This window comes from Chrysochloris asiatica, unplaced genomic scaffold (genome assembly GCF_000296735.1).
Source record: "Chrysochloris asiatica unplaced genomic scaffold, ChrAsi1.0 scaffold00004, whole genome shotgun sequence".
Lineage (NCBI taxonomy): Eukaryota > Metazoa > Chordata > Mammalia > Afrosoricida > Chrysochloridae > Chrysochloris > Chrysochloris asiatica.
The window spans coordinates 30,708,628-30,727,759 of record NW_006408522.1 but is presented as its reverse complement, the minus strand read 5'-3'; the positions used below and the strand labels follow the sequence as shown (position 1 = coordinate 30,727,759).

Sequence of the window (19,132 nt, the reverse complement as noted above, 5' to 3'; positions counted from 1 at the left end):
TTTTTTTTTTCCTTCCATCTTCTTTTGATGCTTTCTGCATCGTTCAATAATCTGCCCAAAACAATCCTTCAATAACAAAAGTCAAGGCTTGAATTTTTTTCTTCAGTTCCCCCAGCTTGAGAAATGTTGAGCGTGTTCTTCCCTTTTGGTTTTCTGATTCCAGATCTTTGCACATTTCATTGTAATATTTGACTTTATCTTCTCAAGCTGACCTTTGAATTTTTCTGTTCAGCTCTTGTACCTCCTTATTTCTTGCATTTGCTTTAGCATTTCTATGTTGGAGAGTAAATTTCAGTGTCTCTCTGGCATCCATTTTGATCTTTTCCTTCTTTCTTGTCTTCTTAGTGACTTTTTGCTTTCTTCCTGTATGATAGTCTTGATGTCATTCCACAACTCTTCTGGTTTCAGCTCACTAATGCCTAAAAGATCGATGTTTATGCGTTCCATTCCATTTTTGATAATTTCCAAGTTTTCTACATTCATACTTTGTACATTTCATGTTTTGATTATTAATGGATATTTACAGCTGTTTGTCTTCATTTTGAGTTGTGCCCCATCAGCAAATGAAGGTCCTGAGTGCTTACTACCACGGGCTTTACTCCATTTGTGTCTTCACAGTTAACTACTTTGAGGAGGCACCTTTTCCCCAGTCGCATTCTGAGTGCCTTCCAACTGGAGGGGCTCATTTTCCGGCATTATATCTGACAGTGTTTCTCTGCTATTCAGAAGGTTTTCAGTGACTAAATATTTGGAAGTAATTCGTCACTCTTTCTTCCTAGTCTGTCTTCATCTGGAAACTCATCTGAAACCTGTCTACCATAGGTGACCCTCTGGTATGTAAAATAGCCATGGCATAACTTCCAGAATCACAGCAACTCACAAGTTACCACAGTACGACAAACTGACAGATGAGTGGTGGAGACACAGAATAGCTAAATGTTAATCAGTTAATTGGTGAACATAGTTAAATGCTAATCGATGACTGTAGATGAAGGGTGTTCATTGCATAGTTCTTTCACCTTTGCTGTGTATTTGAAATTTTTCATAATAAATGAATACGAAAAAACAACTGGAGGGCATTTCTAACTCTGGATTTCCAAGCAGAGAGAGTGAGACTGAGAAGAAGTTCAGTAGAGACCACTGATTATAAATCTTGAATGCTACTGTCTGTATCAGAAGCTGAGGCCCTGGGACACTGTTGGATTTAGAATTTCTAAATATAACCTGACTGGACATAAGACATGTTATAATTGTAGCTTTTGTCATTGCAAAGATTTACCCCATAGTTGCAGAACAGGTGAAGAAAATATGTCAGCGAACTACACATAAGCTAGCTCTTGGCAGCAGTTTGAGATGGGGACTAGACCTGGCTTGCCTTGAGATGGGACTGGGTTCTGTGTTTCCCAAGCTCAGATGTGTCTGAGGAGGTAGAGGGCAGCTTGGTTTATTGCACGAGTCGATAAAAGGACAGGTCAAACCAGTTGGTGGAAAGTAGGCTGATCATTTTTTCCCAGAATGTGACTCTGAGCTGTATCCTAGCTTTCCTTTGGCAGTACTAATGGGTTCGACTTGTCCAAGGCACTGTGGGTCCACAGAGAGAGGGTGAGTGATGAGGCTAGAATCCCCATCTGATATCTGCCTATGAGAATGCATCCTTTCCCAGCATCTCTGCCTCTGCTGGATGGTTTTAAGGTTAGAAAGGAAATAATGAGACAAAGGAGGAGCCTGCTTTCCAGAAGACACTGCTTCCACTCTTGGACATGCTGCCATATTTGTTTTCTTCTCCAGGTGATCGTGTTGCTATTGAGCCTGGTGCTCCTCGGGAAACTGATGAGTTCTGCAAGATTGGCCGATATAATCTGTCACCATCCATCTTCTTCTGTGCCACACCCCCCGATGATGGAAACCTCTGCCGATTCTACAAGCACAATGCGAACTTCTGCTACAAGTTAGTACCCGTGGCCTTGCTGTGCCGCCTGGGTCTCTCCCCTTCTACTTTTTTGTGATCTTTCTTCTAGTTTCCCATGGTGATATCTTTTTTCACTCCTGACATGAGCATCCGTCTGGCTGTTCTGCACTAGGGCTAATTCTTCTTTCAGTCTAACTTCCCTTCACCTAGAGCTAGAGCTTGGCAGTGCTAGCAACAAGTAGAAAGTTATTGAAATCACTCAGCCCTCCTCAGCCATGGTCCATGTGGTTCATGATCTTTTATTTGTTTCTAGTGTAGCTACCTGAATGGGAACCTGTAATAACAATGACAGTGACAACAGTAACGACAAACAACAACACCAACTGACATTTACTGAGGCTGCACAGTGTGGTCCCAGGGCATGGCTGTGAGACCAAGCATCAGGGACTGGGATCCTGGATCCCCCTCCTCCTAGCCAGTGACTTAGGGGGAGTGATTGAACTTTTTCCCTGTTTCATCTCCACTTAATCATTAAAGTAAATAAGGCAATGCATGTAAAGTCATGATTATTATACTACATTCTGGCCTTGTGCTAAGTTCTTTGCATGCCTTATCTTTTTTAACCTTCACAACAATTCTCTGAAGTGGGCAGCATTGTTGCAGCTGTATGCAAGTGTTAACTGAACAGAAGGAGGCTAATTGATTCAGGCACAGAGTAGAGCCAGGGGTCAAACCTTGTCCCTGTGAATTTCAAGCTTCTACCTTGTGTCTCTGGTAGCGTAGTGGTTACGAATTGAGCTGCGAACCGCAAGGTCAGCAGTTCGAGATTACCAGCCATTCCACAGGAGAAAGATGAGGCTTTCTGCTCCTGTAAAGATTTCAGCCTTAGAAACCCTGTACAGGGTCACTGTGAGTCAGAACCGACTCCATGGCACACAACAACAACAACAACCTTGTGTCCATTTTGTTAGTTGCTATGAAGTTGGTGCCAACTCATGGCAACTCCATGTACAACGATACATTATATTACCTGGCTCTGTATTATCTTCTCTATTGTTGGTTTGCTTGAGTCCCTTGTTGTAGCCACTGTGTATTTTGAGTGCCTTCCAAACCACACACTTCCAGTCTCCTAGGTTGGAAGGCACAGTACCTGTTACCCTATCTGAACTCTGGACCAAAGTGGTTTTGAAGTGAGAGTTTTTGTCTGGCAGAAGCAAACTGCTCAACTTCTTCACAGGCCCAAGCCCATGGAGCTTGTTGGTGGTGATGTGACTTTATCTCTGATCAGACCCAGGCACAGTTTCCTCCTGCCCCTGCCTGACCCCAGCAGTCGCTCTATCAGGCAGGGCAATGAAGCTTGTCTGAGTAGAGCCCATGTGCCAGTCATAGGGCCAGTCTGACAGAGCTGAGTTTTTCTAGTGCCTACTGGACACTTTGAGAGGAGTCACAGGCAGGACACTTTGTAGTGAGTTTAAGTGAACAGCTAAACCTGTTCTAGAAGAAAGCAGCTTAGGTGGACAAAGACCAGGGTGCTTGAGATGTGCTCACCTTTCAGCAAGTGGTTTCTGAACCATCCCATAGTTTCTGGGACCTTGCCAAGTTAAGGCATCAAATAATGTTTTCATAGAAGGCAGAAAAACATACTGGTATAACTCAAGATTAACCACTGGTCTCTGCCATTTACCAACTATGTGATCTTGAACAAGTTACTTATGAGCTTCAACATCCTTGCCTATAAAATGGAGGTAATAGTAGCATCTCCCTCACTGAATTACTGATAGGATTCAATGAGATAAGTCATCTAAAGTGCTCAGCACAAAGCATGGAATATAATAGGTACTTAGTAAATGGTACCATGATAGCTCTTAGCCACCATCTTGTGGTCTGGTGGACAGAGATATAGGGTTAGGCAACAGGGGAGCCTTGTGCTAGAGTTGGAGTAGGGTAGGGTGCTGGTTGGAAGTGGTAATGGGAGGGACTGTGGGGATCACACACCTCTGTCTATGTTAGATACTGTCTCCCTGTGTTCCAGCCTAGTGCTGGACACAAGTCCTCCTCTCTGGTTTCTCTTTGTGAGAAGGGCTACACAACCACAGCAACTTTATTTTCGTACTCACCTAGTTTCTATCTTCCTGCGCTCCCCTTGGCTTCTTAGCTATCTTTTATTCTCTTTTGCCTGTTCTGTAAACTCTACTGTGATAATTACCAAGTTGCTTCATCATTCTCTGGTATTTATAAAGTCATGAAAGTTTAGGGCTGGGGAGAAACCTAGAGTTCTCTCATTCCTTTCCCCCCTCATTCCTCACTGAACTAGAGTGGGGAAAGGAGGACCCAGGGACTCTCCCATCGTCAATGGCTAAGAGGGTAGGATCCCAGGACACTTTGTCTAGTGCTTCCGCCCCCATGCCAGGCCATTTTCCCTCACTGTTGGCTGTGTTAGGTGTAGGAGTAATAAGGCTGCATCTGCTTGATCAGTTGAATGATTTCTAAATAACAGCCCTCTTTAATCACCATCCCCAACCCCATTTCTCCCTGCTGTTCTTATTCCAAGGATTGGTCAGTGGATGGTTAAGGGAGCACATGATTCCTGACCAAAAGCCACCCTCAGCTTAGAGCCAAAACAAGCATTTGGGGATGCCCCAAGGGTGAAGGGGTGAGGGGTCTGAGAGTGGTTGGGGGTAGGGGTCATTGAGAGACTGAGTCTTCATTGTTATTGTTGTTGTTAAGTGCTGTCTAGTTAATTCTGACTTGTAGAGACCCTGTATAGGGTTTCCAAGGAGCAGCTGGTAGGTTTGAACTGCCAACCTTATGGTTTGCAGCCCCTTGTTGATCCTACCACACCACATCAGGAGCTTGAGTCATCATTGTTTTGTTGCAAACTTTCCCTCTTTATGAAGAATTGGTGCCTGAGGGGTGATTAGCAGTGTGGCTTTGCGGGGGTGGGGGGGGGAATGGGTGTGTGTGTGTGTGAGAGAGAGAGAGAATCAGGGGTACAGGAGAAGAGCAAGGAGCGAGGGGAGAAGAAAAGGATGTTGCCAGGTTAACCATAGGTCTTGTTCTTGAGTCTGTTGAGGACCATAAACAGCTACAAGAGGGTTTTCATGTTGCTGTGGAGGCTTTGGGGCACTGAATAAATGCTAAGCAGTAAGGAACTCACAGAATTGAATATTGGTTACAGAGATGCTTATGCCAAAAGGCACCTGGTGTGGGGCAGGCAAAGAAGAGCTAGAATCCGAAGAGTTGGGTTCAAGTGTTGCCTTTCCACTCACTAGCCTTATAACCTTGGGCAAGTCTTACAGTGTCTAGAGCTTCAGTTTCCTCCTCTGTGAAATAAAGTTAAAAATAGAGGTTGCACTTCCTGCCTGACAGGGTCATCATTGTGAGGATTAATTGAGATCATGGGTGAGAAAGCTCACTAATCTTTAAAGCCTTATGCAAATGTTTGCTGTCATCAACATGGAGTGTATTAACAGAGTTGAGATGTCAGTGAACTCAGAAGTGAAAAACCCTGAACCCAGTGGAGAAGCTGACACAGCACTTCATCAGCTATATGGAAGGCAGACCCTTGCCCATTCTAACCAGCCCTGGGACAGCCAGGCAGCTGCTGCTATCAGATGTGGTTCTTCTGAAACATACAGGATGGGGATGATGAGCAGAGTGATTCTGGCAAGAAGACGCCGGCTTCTAAATCACTGTTTTGCAAAGTTGCTGGTAGTTGGGATGATTATAACCAGAAAGGCTGTAAGTTTGAGAAACAGGTGAAATGCTACAATATAATGACGTTGTCGTTGTTAAGTGCCATTGAGTCGGTTCCGACTCATGGCGATCCTGTACAGGGTTTCTGAGGAGTGTCTGGTAAGTTTGACGATGTTAACTCCTTGTTAAAAGAATGTTTTCTTTATCAATGGCAATTTCACCATACCTTATCTTGGGTAGCTCTATAAAGATAACAAAATATGTTCAGATCCACTGAAGTGATTTCTCCAAAGAAAACCGTTTCCAGAGGGGATTAACATTACATGAGTTCTGGAATCAAACCAATATCTGGCTTTGAATATGAGCTTTGAACCCCTCACTAGCTTTGAACCTTTAGAGCAAGTCAGTGAATCCTGTAAGCCTGTTTCCTCACCTGTACAAATGATAATAACAGTACCAACTACAGAGCCAGAATCGAATGCATGTGTGTTGCTTAGCTCACTGCCTAGCACATAAATACATGTTCAGTAAATGTTAGCTATTGTGGTGCTGTGGGTTAATGTGCTGGACTGCAAGGTCGGTTTGAACTACAAGGTCGACAGTTCGAGCTCACCAGCCGCTCCTTGGAAACCCTATATAGGGTCACTATGAGTTGGAACTGATGGCACTTAACAACAACATTCTTCTTATTACTAATGCAGAGGGGCTAAGTGTGTGTGTTGTATGACTCCCTAGGCTTCCTGACAATGTCACCTTTGAGGAAGGGGCCCTGATTGAGCCACTGTCTGTGGGGATCCATGCCTGCCGGCGAGCTGGAGTCACCCTGGGCCACAAGGTCTTTGTGTGTGGAGCTGGTAAGAAAGAGATGACATCCTGGTGCTGAGCATATCTACTGGGAATGTGGGAGCCTCTCTGCCATCTCATGTCCCCTCTAAGAATTGAGATTGGTTCTAGAATCTTTCTGGATAGGGTAAAATAACATTATCTCATTCCCTCAGTGGCCAGCACTTTTCAAAGTAAGTTAGAAAATAAGCACTAGACTACGAGCCACAGGTCATCGGTTCCAGTCCACCAGCTGCTCCGTGAGGGAAAGATGAGACTTTCTGCTACCGCAAAGATGTACAGCCTCAGAAAACTATACAGGGTCACTATGAGTCGGAACTGACTCCATGGCATTGAACAACAAGCATGATGTTAATTAAGATTATATCTCTTAGCAACACAACCTATCTGTTCATTTAAAGAATGAATCTTGAGATTATTCTGGGCTGTTGACAGGAAACTAGAGAAATGTTTTTCTCTTTGGGATCTTCCACTATGCCAATGAAGTGGTCGCCTGGTCTGTTCATGGATGAGACAGACCCTGCTTATAGCCAGTGGGCCGAGTGGAGTCCACACTGCCTGCTCATGGCGTACAGCTAGCAGCGACCCAGAACAAGGCCCAGCAGCCTCAGACCGAATCATGCTAGGTTACCACCAGGTAACTGGACAGGATGCTGGGAGAGAAGGAGAAGAATAAAGAGGTGAGGGAAGAGAGGACTGAGGTGTGATCTGGCGTTCCTCACATGCATTTGTGAGTGGTTTTCTTTGGCAGGGCCAAATAGGTGACCACAGGGCTTCCTAAGAGGGCTGAGGGTGCAGAACAGACTTGCGCCAGTGAACCAACAGACTGCGGGACTCAGCTGACAGATTTTCTTTAAAAATCTGCAGAAGTAATACTTTTTTCATAGAAAATGAAGGTATGTCAGACACACACAGAAATTCACTCATTGCCCCATCACTCATCAGCCTGAGAGTAGCACTGTTAACATCTGGCCATAGAATCTATTCATCTTTATTTTAGTTTAGTTTTTTAAATGGAACCATGCTAAATATACGTCATTTTTCTTATTTTTTTTAAAAAAATCAATAGATTGTAAACATTTTTTCATGTCAAGTTATAAAGTTATGACATAATTTTAGTAGCCACATTGTATTCGATTGTAGTTTTTTAACTAATCACCTCTTTGCTGGATGTTTCAGCTATTTTGCAGGTTTGTATGTGTGTGTGTTTTTCTTGCTTTCTTGGGAAACCCACAAAATTGTTTTCAAGAAGAGAATCCAAAAAAGCAAATCCACCGAGATGTTCCACATCACCTCATTCTGTGGTCTGATTTTTACATTGAAGCCATAGTGTCATCTAGCACTCAGGTACTGTGAGGAAGTAAGGTACTTTCCAGGTGAGTTCTTGAAGACCTGAGCATCCCAGAGCAGCTGGGTCAGCCCAGGGAGCCAACTTACCCAAGAGTACCTTCCAGGGTGACCCTCAGAAATCACCTAAAAAGGATATCCTTGAGGAGGTGTAATGGATTCTCATGAAGGTGGGGGTCAAAGAGAGAACGGGAAAATGTTCTTGTCCAGGGAACAAGAAGTTGCAGAAAAGACCCTCTGAGATTTCTTGTTCCTGAACAAGTATATAATTCCTTGACTCCTCTGGTTCTTTGAGATTATCCCCAAGCAGTGTTCAAGAATAAGTGGGAAATTTCTAGTTCTGAGGTATTTGTTGTTGTTGTTAAGTGCTGTGGAGTCAGTTTCCAAGGCTGTAAATTTTGGGGAGAGCAGAAAGTCTCATCTTTCTACCTTCTGATGGGCTGTAACTGCCACCTTTGTGATTCGTAGATCAGTGCTTATGGTACAGAGCCACCACACTCAAGGATCAAATAGAACTCAACACTCGGAGCACATTTCAGGTGGAAAATCAATTTGCCATGTATTCATTCAGTCATGTATTCTACAAGCATTTTTAAAGTCTTACTATGTGCCAAGCAATGGGATAACCACTGTGGATACACAAAAGATATGGTTCTTGTCCATGGCCTAGGCATGATATTAAATATTAGATCTTTCACAAATGTCTCCTATGTTCTGCTTTACTTAGGGCCAATTGGACTGGTCACTCTGCTTGTGGCCAAGGCAATGGGAGCAGCTCAAGTGGTGGTAACTGGTAAGAAGGTTTTCTTCTTTTAAAATCTTCTGAACAGCTGGGCCCGCCATTTGCGGTAGGGGCATGAGACCCAGTTCCTTCCTGAGGTATTCTCGACTTCCAACGGTGCTCTTCCACCTATCTTGTGGCCTCCAAGATTCAAAAGCTCGCCTGGGGGATGACTAAGTCAGGGCTCAGGATAAGGGTCCTTTTTTTTTTTTTTTTTTTTTTAATGTTATATTGTATTTTATGGGATATTTTACATGGCTTAACATTAGCTATACGTAAATCCTATCATTTTTCATTTCCTTGTCATTATTATAATCCCCTCCATGCATCATCAAACAACCAAAGGGTATACCCAACAAGCCTGCCCCTCGGTCATCAGCACACAGCCCGTCTCCCTCTCTGGTTCTAGAATCCCCAGCCATTCCATCTCTCCACCTCATGGTCTCTGCCTCCATCTCCAGTGTCACTATTTCTCTGGGTAGGGTCGTACACTCTGCTCTTCTCCCTTGATGGTCCCAGGGGCCTTTGCTCCTGGACTGCACAGTCAACCACTCCCCTCCTTTTGCTACAAAACGTCTACCTTTGCATTTCCAACCCTCACAGTCAGTCCTGATAACAATATTTCACTATTGTACCACAAGAGTCCTATCCCCATCTCCTTTCATCAGCCCCGCACAGATAGATTGGATACTACTCAGTGGAGATTCTACCTTCCTCCATGCCCTCTGGATCTAGGCTCCCTCTTGAAAGCTTGTAAGCCAGTCACTTCTTGCCTTTGAAGCCCCCCATTTTGGGTAGCCAATGTCCAAGTTGCCCATCCCTGTTTACTCTGTGTGTGGAAGAGGTGGGAATGAGTCTCGCTGTAAAGATTTGTTCCCTCTTTTGAGCTACTGCATCCGTTAAGTGTAGGTAAAGTTCATCAAATTGCAGCAGGTTATTCCACCCTCCCCCACCCCCCACTCCCTTTTCTTCTTCTAGTCGAGTTCTGATCATTCAGCCATCGAAGCCAGGTCGAGTGGGTACAGTCTGCAAGTATGAGTGTTCTTGTGCATCTTGCCTCACTTCCTATCAGCTGCATGCTTCACTCTCCGCTCTAGTCCTCTGTGGCTATGTCATGCTGCCTCTGGGCCCAGAAGGCCCCGGGTCTTGCTGTACTGCTGGCCATCCAGGTCTCTACCTGGGTTCACAGGGGTCTATTGAATGTGGTCGGACTTAGTTCACAACTTCATTGCTGTTTTTCTCCCCTCTTCTCCTTATCGGTGATCAACATGGTCACCAGCCAGACCACCTGCCTGCTCATGTATTCCCCTTGAGTCTCAGTCTTGGAAGGGAGTTTGCTCTGAGGGGTCCTAACCACTTGCCTTGATGGCTTCTGGGTGAACAGCTTACTTGTTCTTGTAGTAATCAATCAGACTGCCGTTATTGTTTTGGATTTTTCCTGCCAGTCTTTCTTTCGCGAAGTATCTTCTGTTCTTCTGGCCGCTCCAGGCTGGTCAACTCGTCCTTTCCAGTAGAAATTTCCTACCTCAGATGATTCCACCTATGGTCTTATGCAGTGCAGAGGCTCCTCAGGAAGCCTCCTTCACTGAGCACATTGTAGCCCCATTTTAGGTATTCCTGTCAGTTATAGGCAGAAGATGGACTTAAGAGCTTTCTATGGTGATATTTCTGGCTATTCCTTTCTCTCCCCATTAAGTGTCTATTTTACAGTGGTATGCAAGGGAAACCAAGAGTCAAAAGACAACCAAGCATCTTAAAATTATTTCCCACCTTTTACTTATCCAAACTATGCCTCAATCCCTGTATCCCAGAGCCCCGTTGTTCCGAGGTTGTGCATACATCATTATTTACCTCTGTCCCACTTAGCCCATGCTAACCTACCTAACTGTTCTCCCATCTACCTTGTTCTTCCATTCCCCTCCGTTCTTGTATATTGGCCCCCTCCCCAGCATCCAAACTATCCTGTGTCTATTTCCTACCCTGTGCTCCTCCTTCCCCTCCCTCCCCTCACCGCATCCCCCCACATCACTGTAACCAACAAAGAATTCCCCCACCCCCTTTCAGTATGGGTTCTTTTTCTTAGTTGTTTACAATAGTGGTCCTATGCAGAATTTCTCCTTTTGTGACTGACTAATTTCACTCAGCATAATGTCCTCAAGGTTCATCCATGTTACACAATGACTTGCAGCTTCCTTGTTATTCTTCAAGGTAGCATAATATTCCATTGTGTGTATGTACCACAGTTTGTTTATCTATTCGTCAATTCATGGGCACTTAGGCTGTCTCCATCTTTTTGCTATTGTAAATAGTGCTGCTATGAACATTGGTATGCATATGTCTACTCGTGTTATGGTTCGTATTTCTGTGGGTAAATACCAAATAGAGGAATTGCTGGATTTCTATTTCCATTTCTAACCTTCTAAGGAAGCGCCATTTTGCTTTCCAGAGCGGTTGGACCATTTTGCAATCCCACCTGCAATGCATGCAGGAGCATCCCAGTCTCTCCGCATCCTTGCCAGCATTTATTGTCCTCTGCTTTTTTTATCTTTGCTGTTATTGCTGGTCTGAGATGATATCTCATTGTTGTTTCGATTTGCATCTCTCTAATGGCTAGTCCTGGTGTGGCGCTGTGGGCTAATGTGTCAGACTGCAAAGTCGTTTGAACTGCAAGGTCGGTGGTTCAAGTTCACCAGCTGCTTCTTAGAAATCCTACATAGGGTCGCTATGGGTTGGAATCGACTTGATGGCACTTAACAATAACAAATGACTAATGATTGTGAACATTTCTTCATATGTTTGTTGGCTGCCCAGATCTCCTCCTTGGTGAAGTGTCTGTTCGTGTCCTGTGCCCATTTTTTAATTGGATTATTTGTCTTTTTCTTGTAGAGGTGTTGTTGTTTCCTATATATTTTAGAAATGAGTCCCTTCTCTGATGTGTCGTTGCGAAAGATTTTTTCCCATTCTGTGGGTCCCTTTTTGCACACAAGTTTTTAATTTTTAGTATGTCTCAATCATCTATTTTGTCTACTTTTGTTTGTGTAGTTTTAAAAATGTTTGGTAGTCTGTGAATGCCCTGAATTAGAGCCCTCACATTTATCCCTATTTTTTCACTGATGGCCTTCATAATTCTAGGATTCATATTTAGGTCTTTAATCCATGCTGAGTTGGTTTTTGTATAAGGTGTGAGGTAAAGGTCTTGTTTCACTCAGTCTTTTGCATATCGTTTTCCAGTTCTGCCAGCACCATCTGTTGAAGAGACTATCACCTCCCTATGCAATATATTTAGGCACTTTGTCAAAAATCAGTTGGCTGTATGTGGATGGGTTAGTTTCTGGATTCTCGATTCTGTTCCATTGATCTATGTATCTTTCATTGTACCAGTTTTGACCACTGTAGCTGTGTAATAAATTTTGAAATTGGGGAGTGAGAGGTTTGTTCTGACCACTGTAGCTATGTAATAAATTTTGAAATTGGGGAGTGAGAAGAACCATATTCTTCTTCTTAAGCAGTGCTTTGCTTATCCTGGGTCTCTTTCCTTTCCATATGAAGTTTGTAATAGTTTTTCCATCCCTTTGAAGAATGTCATTGGAATCTGGATTGGGATTACATTATATGTGTAAGTAAATTGCTTTTGGCAGTATTGACATTTTCACAATACTTCCTGTACAGGAGCATGGTACATTCTTCCCTTTTTATAGATCTCTTTTGGTTTCTTGTAGTAATGTTTTGTAGTTTTCTTTGTATAGGTCCTTTGGTTACATTTATTCCTAGATATTTCATCTATTGGACGGCTATTATAAATGGTATTGCTTTCCTAATGTCCTTTTCAGCCCTGTCGTTATTGGTATAGAGGAATCCAACTGATTTTTACATGTTGATCTTATACCCTGTCACTTTACTGAATCTTCCAATGAGTTCTAGTAGTTTTTTTTTTAATGAATCTTTGGGGTTTTCTATGTATAGGATCATATAGTCTGAAAATAGAGAGAGTTTTACTTCCTCTTTGCCAATTTAGATGCCTTTAATTTCACTGTCTTGCCGTACAGCTCGTGCTAAGACTTCCAGCACAATATTGAATAGGAGTGGTGACAAAGGGCATCCTTATCTGGTTACTGTTCACAGAGGGAAGGCTTTCAGTTTCTCGCCATTGAGAGTAATGCAGGCTGTTGGTTTTGCATATATGCTTTTAAATATGTTGGGGAATTTCCCTTCAATTCTTACTTTGTTGAGTGTTTTTATCAGGAATGGATGTTGGATTTTATAAAATGCTTTTCTGCATCAATCAATATGATCATGTGGTTCTTGTCTTTTTTCTTATTTATATGGTGGATTATGTTGATTGTTTTTCTAATGAGGGTCTTTTTCAAGTTGCTGAGAAAGGGTAGATACTGTGGAGAAGGGGACCTGGCTCTTTTTATGTGTACCTCAGAGATATTGCTGACTCAGTTCCAGACCACCACAATAAAATGAGTGTCTCAATAAAGTGAGTCACAAGAATTTGTTGGTTTACCATTGAATATAGAAGTTATGTTGACACTATACAATAGCATTATGAAAAAGTTTGAAATATTGTGAGAATTACTAAAACATGCCCCAGACACAAAGTGATCACATGTTGTTGGAAGAAGGGCACTGATCGACTTGCTTACAAGAACCGATAAACCTTCAATTTGTAAAAAATGCAGTATCTGCAAAGTCCAATAAAGCATAGTGCAATAAAACAGGGTTTACCTGTACTACCCTCTTGGCCCTAAGAGGAGAGTCCGTGTTTGGTACATTTGACCAAGTTCAGGGGGCACAGAGGGTGTGTGTGTGATGTGGAGTTGATGGTGTATGTTGGGTGTGATATGCATATAAGAGGGTGTCTGTGTAAGGTCTGTGGTCCATGTGGGAGATGTGAAAAAGATGTGTGTGTTTCTGTGTCTGTGTGAGGAAAGGGTACCTGTGAGAGAGGGAGAGAAATCTGTGTGCCTGTGTGTAGGTGTGTGGTGTATACAGAGGTGTGAGATTATACAGGTGTGGGAGTGTATGTGTATAAGGGAGGGTGTCTGTGAGTGTGTGTGTGTGTGTGTGAATATAGCTATGTGTTGTGGTTAAGTACCATGGAGTCAGTTCCGACTCATAGCAATCCTGTACAGGGTTTCTGAGCCTGTAAATCTTTATGGGAGCAGAAACTACCACGGAACAGCTGGTAGTTTCGAACTGCCGACCCTGAGGTTAGCAGCCTGATTCGTAACCACTACGCTACAGAGCTCCTACAGAGTGTAGAGGCATGTGGAAATTGTGTGTGTATCTGTAAGAGTACATGTATATGGACATATGTGGAGTGTGGGGGAGCGTGAAGGTGTAGAGGTTCTCTGCTTCATCAGAGCTTCGTTGGCATAAGAACTTGCACTTCCATTTTACTTTCTCCCTAATCACTCATCCAGTTTCTCAGTTTGAAAGAAACTTTTGTTCGGCTTTAGATCTGTCTGCCTCTCGATTGTCCAAAGCCAAGGAAGTTGGAGCCGATATCATCCTCCAGATCTCCAAAGAGAGCCCTCAGGAAATTGCCAGTAAAGTGGAAGGTCTGCTGGGGTGCAAGCCAGAAATCACCATCGAGTGCACCGGGGCGGAGTCTGCCATCCAGGCAGGCATCTATGTGAGTTAGGATGAGGGCACTGGGCCTGGAGGCAGCTCTGGGGAATCACTGTAGGGTAATGAGTGGAATAGAAGCCAGGATTCGTGACATAAGCTTTCCCACTGACTTACTCAGTGAGCCTGAGCAAAATTAATCGCTTGCCACTGTTTTCTTATCTCTCGTGTAGAGATAGGAGTACTTGCCTTCTGTTCTCGTTGGATCATTGTGAGGTTCAAACAAGGTAGTAGATATGCAGGGACCTTGAAAAAGCCCCTTTAGGATGAGACAACTTTCATAATCATATTTATGATCAAAAGGACCAATCGGAGGAACAGGAAAACATGCCTTGGTTGAGGGTGGGAAATCCCTTTCTTGTTTTATTGAGGAAAACTGAAGTCTTGGAGTTGTTATTTCAATGCTGTAGACATTAATTTAGTTAGTCACAAAGAGAAGGTGATTTTTCAGGCTGAGTTGATTACTGTTGTCTTTCCAGATCAGGGAACGGATAAGCTGCCAATATCGGATTTAGCTATCAGTGACCCAGCAGCAGTTTCTTGGGAGTTGGCAGGAAGTTGGGGGGCATGGCATTGGCAGATCAAAGTATGAGGAAAAGGAGAAAGAGAATTCTTAGGTTCCCAATCCTACTGTGTGCCAGGTACTTGGTGGGGTCCTTTCTGAGCATAGTGCCTCATCCTTCACAACAGCCCTAACAAAGAGTTACCATTTCTCACAATTTACAAACAGAGTCCGTGAGTACATCATTGATAGTGACCAAGTCAGGATCACATCTGGCCCTGCCTGGGCCCAGTGTCTGAGATTCCCATACTGTCTCCTGCTGCTCAGAAAGAAGGTGGAGGAGGAGATAAGGAGTCAGGAGGTCACTGTGCTAGGGAGATGGGCCAGGCTGGGGAGAGTGGCTGAAAGCAGCCACCATTGGGGACCCTGGCCTTTGCTCCTTATACTTCTTCACCAAAGTAGCACTAGCTTCCTCCTTCCTCTGAGTCATAGCTGGTTCATGTACAAGGGCATTCTACACAACGTGCTCTGGGGAAAGCTGACCCCTTGGGCTGTGTAGCACATCCCTCAGGCCTGGTGCCCTGGTCGAGCTACCCAACCTTCCTACCTGAGCATCTGGAGCTGACAAAGTGGTGAGAGGGAGGGAGGAACAGGTGAACACCTTCACCTGTCACAAGTTTCAGCTGAGTTAAGTCAGCCCTCTGCTCCGTGGTCAGAGACAGTGGTCCCCATGTGGAAAGGGGTGGAGAGGGAACAAATCTCAGAGGGTTGATGGGTCTGTTGTGGGTCAGGCTTTGTGCTGGGCACTGTGAGGGCTGTGATGAGTAAGGTATGACTACTGTCTTCAGATTGCTGACAGGTCAGTAACCCCTATTCCACAGAGAGGCTGTGTGAGCCAAACACCAAAGGCACAGCTCCCATGGTGAGGCTTTCCTTCCTCTCCTGCCCTGCCCTGAGGACATTTCAGAACAGTTGGCATCTCTTACTATTGATGGTGAGGCCCTAGTTGCCAGGCTATGGGAGGTAGGCATGGTGGTGTGCGTGACATCAATTACCTCACCAGCCACGAAGCGGGTGCCCCTCCTGAGGCAGGGAATAGAGCCATCATGCATGACAGGTACTGCAGAATGCTACAGGCTGCTCTTCACCAATAGGCAGACTAGGCGGAAGTACCGTCAGTGAACATATCTGAGAATCACTTCCCTGTCAGGTCATGACTAGACCGTGTTCATGAAGACATGTGACAGATGCTTTGGGATACAACTGATGTCATCTCCTGGTGCAGAGGTCACACCCACAGAACAATGATCAGGTAGTTTGAGCATTCCCTTGCCTGTGCTCAACAAACTACTGGCCTCCTGGCAGGTTGGAATGACCAGTTTGATTGCTCATCTTCATCTGCAGGCAGGGAGGAATTGCTAATGAGGAAATGATTTTCTTAAAAAATATCTGAATCAATAGTTTTCGGTGACTCACTCCAACTTTAAACTCCCTCCTCGCACCCATTTCTCAAATGAGGACCGCAATGTTTTCTGTTTATGAGATATTGTTCCCCTTCTCGACAGTGTAGTGTATATTACCAGTACTTTATGAGTCACTTCGATAAAAACATAAAATGCCAAACAAATTTGCCCTTATTGGTCCAAGCACCATGATAGTTATTTTCCAGCAACCCTGCTGGGAAGGTACCATCCTGTTCTTACAAGGGAAGAAGCTGGTTGACAGGGAAACATCCAGAGTCCCACACTTTGGAAGGGGCAAAGTCAGAGTCCTTGTCCTATTGCTGAGACCCTGAGATCTGCCTCTAGCTCTCTGCATTGCAGGCCTCTCCCTCCCCAGTGTACCCTGCACCTTAGAGATACAGGCTGTCAGTGCTTTCTGGTAACTCCACTGTTTAGTGTTTAGAAATTGGGCTGCTAATCTCGTAGTCAGCAGTTTGAAACTACCAGCTGTTCCACAGAAGGATGAGGCTCTCTGCTCCTGTAAATATTTACAGCCTCAGAAACCCTATACAGGGTATCTATGAGTCAGAACTGACTCCACGGCACATAATCAACCAACCATACCTGTACTACCCTCTTGGCCCTAAAAGGAAATTCTGTTTTTTGTACATCTGACCAAGCCTAGGAGGCAATGAGTGTGTTCTTAGAATGTGTTAACATGGTCCCAATTGGTGTTTACCACTAATAATGGGTCACAACATCTAGCACTGTGATTCCCCCAAATCTCCAGAACAGATGTAACACCATGTAGAATTATGTGCAAGTTGTCAGGAGAAACTTCACTGCCAGCCCAGACCCTTTCCAAGGAGGGAATTGATAAGGAAGATGGATGTTCAAGGAAGAAGTCCGTTATGACCAGTCCTATTGGGGTGAAAGTCTCTGGAGAGAAATTATTCTAAATGGTTGCCTGCGTATCATATTTAAAACAGCTTTTTAAATCGCTGCCTTCTATTACCACAACATTCTCATAACCCTCCCCATTTGTATAAAGCTTACAGTTTTCTCATATATGTCGCCCCTGGTGAGCTCAGAGTGGTCCTTTTGAGATTTGATTAAAGTATTCTCTTGTGGAAAGTCCTGGTGTGGCTCTGTGGGCTAATGTGTCAGACTGCAAAGTCATCTTAACTGCAAGGTCGGTGGTTCAAGCTCACCAGCTGCTCCTTGGAAACCCTATACAGGGTCGCTATGGGTCGGAATCAACTTGACTTGATAGCACTTAACAACAACAACAACTTGTGAAGGGCCCCCTAGAGGAGGAACAGGTACTGAGTTTGTAAGGCTTTGAAAGGTGCCAGGAGCTGGTGGAGATTAATCTTGTTGTGAGGAAGATTATCCACTGGGGCCTAATGACCCTTGGCTGTTTCCTGGGATATAGTGGACAATGGAAGATGTTCCCAATCTGCCTGTTACTCCAGTGACAAACTATATCATCTCAGCATCTCTAAGAGAAAATAGTGTTTACTCTGTTCATCTGTTGAGTTTGCTCAAAATGTGCAAGAGTTCAGCAGTATGGAAAGAATCGTTTTCTATACTGAATTTTGGGACAGTCACCTATCTGATGCAGTCAGGGGACATTTGTGTCATTATAGCGTGTTATCAGGAGTGGGAAGTCTGCATTTTCTTACCTTCTGAGTTTTCTTGTTTTCATTCCCTTCTTCAGGCAACGCGTTCTGGTGGGACCCTGGTGCTTGTGGGGTTGGGCCCTGAGATGACCACTGTGCCTCTGGTGCACGCAGCCATCCGAGAAGTGGACATCAAGGGCGTGTTTCGATACTGCAACACGTGAGTGTGTTCTGTCTGAGTGAGCCAGGAGTGGCAAATGGCTGGCAAGACCAGGGCAGGTTCCAAATGGCCTCTAGGACCAAGAGTCTCTGCCTATTTATTCATGAGGTGCACTCCCTGATATGATAGAAATGCAGAGAGAGAATATTCACTCCCAGTTTGAGAGCAGGAGGGGGAAAACTAGGCAGAGAGAAAGAAAGGTGACTGAAGCATGCTCTTGTTGGATGTCTACCACTCATCACCAGATTTTTGGAAGGGGCCAGAACTCCATTTCCCCCCTTGAAGGGAACAGGAGGTCAAAAGTAAGAACTCAAGTCTGTTGACTTCTACTCTTGAGCTCTAGGGCCCATCTAGGGGAGCAGGAGAGTCTTCATTCACCTAGCCCGTGTTCTGTAGCCTATCCTCACCCCTGCTGGGGCCCTCCATAGGGACATCCCATCCCTGTCTCCCTGAGGCTCATCTGCCCTTTCACATTGGCCTCCAGGTGCGTATGCCTTAATGCTGAAAGAATTCTAGGCTCCATAGGACACATTGCAGAGTGGAGGCATTTGAGAACAGGTTCTGCGTTCCCACAGCCCTCCATTGCTGATCTGTAAAGTGGGCCTGGCAGAACTGCAGGGCTATTAATAAATATGGCCAAGCTGGTCTTGTGTTTGGTAATTTGGGGGACCTTGCTATTTCCTTCTTGAAGGTATAATGTAATTGCTTGTGATCTTTTACAGGTGGCCGATGGCGATTTCAATGCTTGCGTCCAAGTCTGTGAATGTTAAGCCCTTAGTCACCCATAGGTTTCCTCTGGAAAAAGCTCTGGAAGCCTTTGAAACATCCAGAAAAGGATTGGGGCTGAAAGTCATGCTCAAGTGTGACCCCAATGACCAGAATCCCTGATATTAATTGGGGACTGCCTTCATCCCCTCTCCCAGCATTTTAGGGGGCTGGTTGGCTGGGTAGGGTAGGCTTTGATATAGCAAGTCTTTTAAATGGTAAGAATAATTGAAATAATCCATTATAAAAAGAGTCTTACACAGAGGAGGAGGTGTGTCTTAAAAATACAAGCAGGGATAGTTTTGGGGGAACTTGTAGCTGAATGACCTGTTCATGGAGAGCAAAGTTCAGCAAGTAGAGCAGAGTTTTGC

General features: G+C 44.4%; 1 protein-coding gene across 1 annotated transcript in view; it reads left to right on the top strand.

The window, feature by feature from the left end:
• Positions 1-18,884, top strand: part of SORD (sorbitol dehydrogenase) — a 46,856-nt gene extending 27,972 nt beyond the window's left edge. Inside the window, exons 4-9 of the mRNA XM_006831874.1 lie at positions 1,789-1,948; positions 6,341-6,459; positions 8,523-8,588; positions 14,042-14,217; positions 17,875-17,996; positions 18,719-18,884. Coding sequence (XP_006831937.1) covers positions 1,789-1,948; positions 6,341-6,459; positions 8,523-8,588; positions 14,042-14,217; positions 17,875-17,996; positions 18,719-18,884 — 809 coding nt within the window. The remainder of the gene's footprint in view (positions 1-1,788; positions 1,949-6,340; positions 6,460-8,522; positions 8,589-14,041; positions 14,218-17,874; positions 17,997-18,718) is intronic.
• The last annotated feature ends 248 nt before the right edge of the window (positions 18,885-19,132 follow it).